Source organism: Amblyomma mixtum, chromosome 1 (assembly GCF_055824585.1).
Source record: "Amblyomma mixtum isolate Tamu chromosome 1, ASM5582458v1, whole genome shotgun sequence".
Taxonomy (NCBI): Eukaryota; Metazoa; Arthropoda; class Arachnida; order Ixodida; family Ixodidae; genus Amblyomma; species Amblyomma mixtum.
This window is the reverse complement of record NC_143012.1, coordinates 76,358,869-76,367,365: the sequence shown is the minus strand read 5'-3', so window position 1 is coordinate 76,367,365 and position 8,497 is coordinate 76,358,869. Positions and strand designations below refer to the sequence as shown.

The 8,497-nt window shown below is 48.2% G+C and overlaps 1 protein-coding gene and 1 pseudogene across 1 annotated transcript; both read left to right on the top strand.

The window, feature by feature from the left end:
• Window positions 1–685: 685 nt before the first annotated feature.
• On the top strand, window positions 686–4,920 carry LOC149366814 (uncharacterized). The gene is made up of 3 exons (XM_089569473.1): window positions 686–754; window positions 2,187–2,405; window positions 3,709–4,920. Exons 1-3 carry the CDS (start codon window positions 686–688, stop codon window positions 4,456–4,458), a joined length of 1,038 nt encoding a protein of 345 aa, XP_089425599.1. The 3' UTR covers window positions 4,459–4,920.
• A 972-nt stretch (window positions 4,921–5,892) lies between these two features.
• Window positions 5,893–7,590, top strand: LOC149366813 (uncharacterized; annotated as a pseudogene).
• Window positions 7,591–8,497: the final 907 nt, after the last annotated feature.

Genomic DNA, 8,497 nt, shown 5'->3' with positions numbered 1-8,497 from the left:
ACAATGGCAGGAGAGCTCTCGACCAATCAAGGAATTTTGTGTTAGGAGAACGTAATTGACACCAACCAAGTAAAATACAGGAAAAACACGACGTTTCGGGACCGGCTCGGCCCCTTCTTCACGGTGTGACTACGGGCGAGCGCAGCTTGGCTTTTTGAGCCCCTGCGTAGAGAACCTCCGGGTCAATGGCCGCAGTCCATGGACGTAGGATGAGGGGAGTGTCCCCAGGGAACGATTAACATTCTCTCGTGTTTGCGTGTTTGCCTGTTCCCTGGGGACACTCCCCTCATCCTACGTCCATGGGCTGCGGCCATTGACCTGGAGGTCCTCCACGCAGGGGCTTAAAAAGCCAAGCTGCGCTCGCCCGTAGTCACACCGTGAAGAAGGGGTCGAGCCGGTCCCGAAACGTCGTGTTTTTCCTGTATTTTACTTGGTTGGCGTCAATTACCTTCCCCTAACATTAAATTTCCCAACCAGACAGACTTCTGTCTAATGTTTTCTGTTGAGTTTTAAGGAATTTTGTGCAGAAAAGCCGGGATTATTTCACTTTCTTTTGACGACAACGTAAATTCCGTCGACGTGGCACCGTGACCATTATGCTCGATCGCATCATTCTTTCCGACTGCATGCGCTCATAGTGGAAGAAGAGCGCCACGTGCACGTTCAGAACGAAGAAGTGCCGCCCATGGAGATCGAGCATCTGCCGGAGAGCCTCCTCTTGGAGGTGTTCGGGCACCTTAAGTCGTTCGACGAAGTATGCGTCTGCGCGAGGTAAGTCGGACCTCAGTGCTACGCTGTGCGTCACTTTGCAATCGATGCTTCGGAGCTTCGACGAAGCATGTCAGGCCGAGGGTGCCGGCGCGGCACTACATCGCTGAGCACAACTTTCGCTCTCAGGATTATTAGAGGTTCCATCAAGCGCTATTCAACGCTTCTTTGTAGTTTATAGCGACAGCGTAATTAGTGTGAACTATTAACTGCGAGGATCCGGCTTGATCTTGCATAAACGAGCGCCCTACGTAGATCTGACGCCTCCCCTACTCTTTGCAGCACCTAAACGCATGACCACTGAGGAAGGTGCAAAAACACTTCAACAAATAAGATCACACAGATGTTAAAAAGGCTGCTGCAGGTCTCGCCGTAGGCATGTTGTCTCCTCGTGCAGATGTGTGTTAGGAAATAGTAGCAGATAAACGTTACGTCAGGTTTTCAAACAAAGGCGCGGGATAGCCGCGCATGGCCCAATTTCTACCTGTATAACGTTGTGCAGGAGATGATATGTAGTTGCGACTCCACAGTATTGTGGTTCATTCTCTTCTGATGCCTGGGAGCGCATTGCGGGGCCTTCCTCAGCATCTCAGTGGTATATACACGCTTTGGTTGCCATGATGTCACGAGCAAGCTGGTCTTCCTGAGGAGAATACCATGCACCAATCTCATCTGCGAAAGGTTCATAAGACGGGCAACTACCGATCAGTCAGGATTTTCTTTTAAGCGCATCTGCTAAAGGTGCAGAAGATGAGTAACTAGCGATCAGTCAGGATTTTATGTTTGGACGGGTGCCGCTTCTAGCCAGTCACCAGTCGCGTCCGGGATCAAGGGGGAGGATATGAAATGGCTATGCAAGGTGTCATCTTTAGGATGGGTTCCAGTCCAGGGCTTCTCATCCGCACCTACTATGTATTCCCCTGTAGAGTGGCAGAAATTCGAATAATGAATATATCAACGAGCATGGCGTGGTAGTAGCGACGAATGGTGCTCTCCATACGGCGACGGAGGTGCAAGGTTGGCGTAGCAGGAATCATACTCAGGCAATGTATTCCGCAAACTTTTAGAAAGTGCAAAATTCCGCTAGCACCAACGCCATCAGTAAGTTGCAACAGAACATTATGCCCCAATTCTCACCCCTTTACTTCTACACTCGCCAGTTCAAAGCGCTGGTGTAGATCACCCCTGCCGGATTCCTTCACGCAGACCTTGTCTGAATCCTTTTGAAGCCAGAGCATCCTTAGCTTCAATGGATTCGGGGTCTACGACGGTGAATTAACGGCTTTTCACCATCGGAGTTAATGAGCTTTGTCTCTGATAGACTCACGTATCCCTTAACGCCTATATATGTGCCAAATAAAAGAATACGAGAACACTGGCGCACGCGTCTTCATTCCAGGGTATGTCGGCGATGGTAGCGTGTGGCACGCGACCACTCGCTGCGACGCGTGCTACGCGTGACGTCATTTCCGCTCAAGGCTCGACAGGTGCTCAGCCTCCTCGAGACCCACGGGGATGCCAGCATCGTGGAACTGCACATAACCCGTTGCATAGACACACCGACAGACGAGGATGAGGAGAGGGACTTTCCGCGGCAGTTCTTCGCCTACCTGACCGAGCACTGCCCCTCACTCAGGGTGAGCGTTTCTTGGCGCCAGCGCTTAACGAAGGGTTCCCTCGTCCAAACACGAGTTCAAAGCCTTATACTGAAGCAGTGAGACCGAGCTTGTCTAAGAGGAAGCAACACGTATATTCTGTGACGAAAATAGTACTTCTTTGAAGCCAGCAATTGTTGCGATTTTCAGTTAACAAAACATCAACGTTTTACATGAAGAACAACGAATGTTTAGTCATCATATTTATCACGATGCCTTCGCTCATCGATAACCCAACATTAGAAGATATATATGAGCTGACCTATTACCTGGCTCCACTCTCGGTGATTAAGTAGATGAAATTATAGTTTTCGCTTCCAGTGAGGAACCAAGCGTGAAAGCGGCAGTTAGCCCTGAGGTCGGGAACTGTATTTAGTTTCGGTTTCAATACTTCAGTTCACGTGGTTACTGAAGGGGATTTGATGTTTAGAAAATGAAATTCCGGAAGTGAACGCAGCGCGAAAGGCTGGGTGTTAGCCGAATTGTTTGAGGCACAGGAAAGAAACCTGGTTTCTAAGCACTGTTGGTGGTTTAAACCTGCTCGGTGACGAGGAGTTTTGGCGCTGACGTCTGTATTTAACGGATTATGCAATATATGTAAGTTTCTCATGTCTAGCCAGTCCATACAGAGCTGTTGATGTTCGCCAACACGCTGATAAGCCAACTTCTTGAGGCGTCTCTAGAAAAATCTTATCATTTGATATGTATGCCTTGCGTGAATTCACAGGCGCTATATGGATTCATGTTGTCAGAAACATAGGAGAGCCCTTCACCCTGCAGTGGGCGTAGTCGGTCTTATGATAATGATAATGCGGAAACCAGCATTAACGGTCACTGATGTTATCTCTACAAGTTCTCCTTCTCATGTAAGCCTTCTTTAGATGTTTGTTCATGATAGGCGAATGGATGTCCATTTTGGTCGTTCATTCCTTAACAGTCATAGCTTCGAGGCAGCCCTTATGCCACTCCTGGCGCAGTGGCGGAGCGGTCGAGCGATGGACAACTGCCCATTTGTGGCGGGGGCTACCATCGGTAGGGCTTCGGTGTTTTTCTTAGGGTTGCGACCTGGATAGCTCTTCTCGAGCAGCCTTTCTCAGTTAATTGAGTTGGCCCCTGACACGGCTGGCAGGTTGCTATAATATATTGATACATGACTAGGAAGGTTGTGAGCAGTCTTCCAGAAACAGGGTAAGACAAACAAAGACGCAATCGATAAATACGACGAATGGCCACTATAAGTGCTAGCGTACTGAAAGGCTCTACAAGTGTTCCTGCTTATACGCAGGTCTTGAACATCACTCACGGCTTCCTCGCCCGTCACCTTCGAGCTAACAGTGTCACAGTGTGCGATCTGCCACAAACTCTCACTCAGCTGTCACTGCGCCAGTCTTGGTTCAGTCCGGAGCAGTTCTTCACCGTCGAAGAGGGCCGGCCATACCCACGCGACCTGCAGCTGCTGGACCTCGCCGACTGTGGATTCGCGTCCGCGATCGGGCTCGCCATGCTGGAGCCGTACCCGTCGCTGCGTGCCCTTGGCTTCGAAGGCTGCTTTCTGTTCAACGACCAAATCTTGACCGACGTACTGCCCGTGATCGCCAACCTCGTTGTCCTGGATATTGAGCGCACGTACCTGAGGGACGCGGGTGCGGCCATGGCGCTCTTGCACGGTCAGAGCCTTCGTGTTCTGTTCTTGGGACACACGGCAGTCACGGGAAAAGCATTAAAATCGTTCTACAGGGAAACGGATGGAAGCCAAAAGCTATGTCTGACGCACATATGCCTGAGGAACACGTTTGTGGGCGAGAAGAGCCTGTACAGACTGCTAAGCCTGGCTCCCCGGTTGCAGTGGCTCGCTGTAAGCAGCCCACACATCACGGAGCGTGTGGCGGAGCGCGTGCGAAATGCCGTGCCCGGTTCTTGCCGCTGCGTCGAGGTCTTGCCAAGCTCCGAGCAGACGAGGCCCCTCTGCCAGCACTTCACCTGGGATTTCATTCAGAACTTCAAGCTAGGTGCCACGCGAAGAGAAAACTGCTAAAGCGTCCTTTTTTTTTCTTCTGTGAATATGACCTCATTTTTCACCCTCAAGGGAACTACGTGTGTTGACTCTTTCTTCACATCATTCTGCTATTTACCATTCAATACAATTTGCGATACCCACGACTGGGTAGCCAAACGTTTGCGTTTTAGAATTCTGGACGTAATGGTGGGTCAAGGGAATACTTCTTCGATTGAAAATATGGCTTGAATCATAAAAAAAAACGGATTTACATCTTCTCGGACCAAAGCAGTTCTTATATATGAGAACTTCTTGCTGGGCTAGTTGGTAATTCACTGTAAAAGTAAAGGCGTCAAAACCACACACACACATACGACAAGAGAACTGGACAGAGCGCCACTCACAACTAGTTTATTTTGCAGAACCCACATACATATATACATTTAGCCAGCGCCTGCGCAAAGAGCAAAACTACGTATCAATGAGATAACGAACGCTCTAAAAACTTTTTTTCCGCCTGATACAGAGCAACAGATGTTTCACTGACACACGAACTTCCTTTCTTATTGATATAGAACGCTTCAATCAGTTCTCTGCTTTGATATTGCTGCTTCTGGCAAGAATCCGCACTGATGAGAAGCATGGCTGAAAAGAGCGTGAAGGGCATGATCTGATATTTAAAGCTAGAGAACTGATTGAAGCGTTCTATATAAATAAGAAAGGAAGTTCGTGTGTCAGTGAAACATCTGTTGCTCTGTATAAGGCGGAAAAAAAAGTTTTTAGAGCGTTCGTTATCTCATTGATACGTAGTTTTGCTCCTTGCGCAGGCGCTGGCTAAGAGTAGATATGTATCTGGGTTCTGAATAAACTAGTTGTGAGTGGCGCTCTGTCCCGTTCTCTTGTCTTGTGTGTGTGTGTGGTTTTAGCGCCTTTTCTTATATCTGAGCTGGAACACAGCAGAAATACAATGTTCGATGTGTGGCCTTCGTTTTTTCGGCAAACCGAAATGAATGGTTTACGCGACAGCATTCTTTCATGTCGTTGGCTTGGCATTGGGTCTCTTTTCACTCTTGAACGCTTCCACCGACACAACCTATTATCGCAACGTTGGTTGAGCCCCCTGAGGCTCCTCCTCCCTCGTTCACCTTGAGTGGGCTCGGCGGCACTACTAGCGTGCGGTGTGCTAACCCTTTCGTCTTCATTGTGCAGCTCGCTCTTGGACTGATTCTTCATGGTACTGCCAGCGGCATCGAACCTTCCGAGATAGCTTGGGCGACCTCGCCGGTGAATGGAACTTGTTTCCATGTGTGCGATTCCCTGACGTCAGCGGAATTTCTTCGACCACATCATCCGGGAGCAGCAACGCGCGAGCACATTTCTATGCATGATCTGCTGGGAGCGCCACCACATGAATGGGCTACATATACCCTTCCCAGGAATTGTATCGGCAGTGGGCTCGGCGGCACTACTAGCATGCGGTGCGCTAATCCGTTCGTCTTCATTGTGCAGCTCGCTCTTGGACTGATTCTTCATGGTACTGCCAGCGGCATCGAACCTTCCGAGATAGCTTGGGCGACCTCGCCGGTGAATGGAACTTGTTTCCATGTGTGCGATTCCCTGACGTCAGCGGAATTTCTTCGACCACATCATCCGGGAGCAGCAACGCGCGAGCACATTTCTATGCATGATCTGCTGGGAGCGCCACCACATGAATGGGCTACATATACCCTTCCCAGGAATTGTATCGGCAGTGGGCTCGGCGGCACTACTAGCGTGCGGTGTGCTAATCCTTTCGTCTTCATTGTGCAGCTCGCTCTTGGACTGATTCTTCATGGTACTGCCAGCGGCATCGAACCTTCCGAGATGGCCTGGGTGACCTCGCCGGTGAATGGAACTTGTTTCCATGTGTGCGATTCCCTGACGTCAGCGGAATTTCTTCGACCACATCATCCGGGAGCAGCAACGCGCGAGCACATTTCTATGCATGATCTGCTGGGAGCGCCACCACATGAATGGGCTACATATACCCTTCCCAGGAATTGTATCGGCAGTGGGCTCGGCGGCACTACTAGCATGCGGTGCGCTAATCCGTTCGTCTTCATTGTGCAGGTGAGCAGGCGTTTTGGCAAATGCTTCCGCTCTAGCGACCGTTTATTGGTAGTGCTGCCGTGCCCGCAGCTGTGTCTTGAAGTGTTTGATGTTGCTGTATTCCTGTGCAAACTCCTCCTGTTGTCAGGGGATGTTGAAACAAATCCCGGCCCTGAAATGGCACAAATCGCTAAACAACTGAAGGATATTGCGGAGGACATTAAAGAAATAAAGGAAAAACGGCTGACAGACATAGAAAACAAGTTAGATGCCATAACTCTTCTAGAAACTAAAGTGCAGTCTTGTGAAAGTGAGATTTCTCGCATGAATCACGTAATAGAAACACTGAAAAAAAAAATAGATGATCTTGAGAACATAAGCTGGAGATCCAACTTAATTGTTTATGGACTACCAGAAGATGAAGAAGAATCAACCGAAACTCTGGAGCAGGCTGTCAACAAACGTATCATTCAAGGTACCCTAAAGCTCGATCCAGTTGCCTTTGAACGTATTCACCGGTTAGGCAGGCCGCAGGCTAATAAGAATAGACCGGTAATTTTTAAACTACTGGATGTCCGTAACAAGTCGGCAATACTGAAGCAAGGTTTTAAACTTAAAGACACGAAATATGCCATTGGGGAAGATTTCTCTCCGAGAATTCGAGAAATCAGAAAAAAAAAACTGTGGAACAGTGCCAAAGAAAACCGACAAAAAGGGGACAAAGTTTCGCTTGCCTTCGACAAATTATTTTTAAACAGCTGCGCCTTTGTTTGGGATGACGAAACGAACGACAAAGTTCCGCTGAAATAAAACGAAGAGCAGGAGTATGGTGAAGAAGAAGAAGAAGAAGACAGTCGAAAAAAGGAGCCCACCAACGACACGGGGAAGAGCGCGATTAAAGAACTGACCATCATAAATGTAAACGCAAGGAGCATAGTAAACAAAGTAGAATCTTTAGAAAACCTATTTATTAATTGATCGGGAACCTGATATTGTCGCCGTCACGGAGACTTGGCTTTCACAAGAAATTTCGAGTCATGAAATCGCACCACCCAACTACTCAGTCATTCGGACAGACCGAGACTCCCGTGGCGGTGGTGTGGCTCTATTGATAAAGAAAACCCTGCCGTTTGTTACGCTCCCAGATGTGTCAGATGCTGAAAGCGTATTCTGCAGACTTCTCTGCAACAATACTACTCTCTGTGTAGGCTGTCTGTATAGGAGCCCCTCTTCAGGAGATGAGTGCATTTCTGTCATTCATGACTTCCTTGAACAATATGCTTGCAGCACTAGAATCATTCTCATGGGTGACTTTAACCTTCCGGACGTGGACTGGATAACTATGCAACACACATCATCATCTTCAGAAGCTCTTTTTGACTTAATGCTCTCCGTTAATCTCCTCCAAATTATCCTAGAACCAACGCGCAAGCAAAGATCAGCAAACAATAGCCTCGATCTTATACGAATCAGTGATCACTTTGCAGTACACCAAGCGCAGACAGAAATCATCGAAGGCATCTCTGATCACAACATACCATTATGTTTGTTACCCCTAGACTGCTCAATAAAAAAACGATCTGATGTAAAGACAACACTCAACCTCGATAAGACTGATGATGCCAGCATATTAACCTACCTCGCACGTGAATTTGAAGCATTCAGTGAAATGGTCTCCGACCCCTCAATCAATATTAACAGGGTTTGGCTTCATTTTAAGACTATGGTTTCACACTGCATAACTAATCATGTTCCTCTAAAAACCAAGCGTCCACAAAGAAACAGTCCATGGGTAACAAGGGATGTCATCCACGCTAAACGTCATGTGAAAAGGTTGCGTATTTCTATCAAAAATCATGGTTCATGTCCTTCCAAAACTACAAAACTAGCGTGCGCAATCGCGACGTTCAGAGAGAAAGGCAAACAGGCCAAGAAACACTATTTTAATGTAACGCTGCCTAACTTTCTGACAAACAACCCGCATAGATTT

Bases quoted from the DNA above. Each gene is read 5' to 3' on its own strand.
- LOC149366814 (XM_089569473.1), top strand. From the start codon at position 686: ATGGAGATCGAGCATCTGCCGGAGAGCCTCCTCTTGGAGGTGTTCGGG. The intron at 755-2,186 runs GTATGCGTCTGC...CGGCGATGGTAG, and splicing joins ACCTTAAGTCGTTCGACGAA to CGTGTGGCACGCGACCACTC. The intron at 2,406-3,708 runs GTGAGCGTTTCT...GCTTATACGCAG, and splicing joins AGCACTGCCCCTCACTCAGG to GTCTTGAACATCACTCACGG.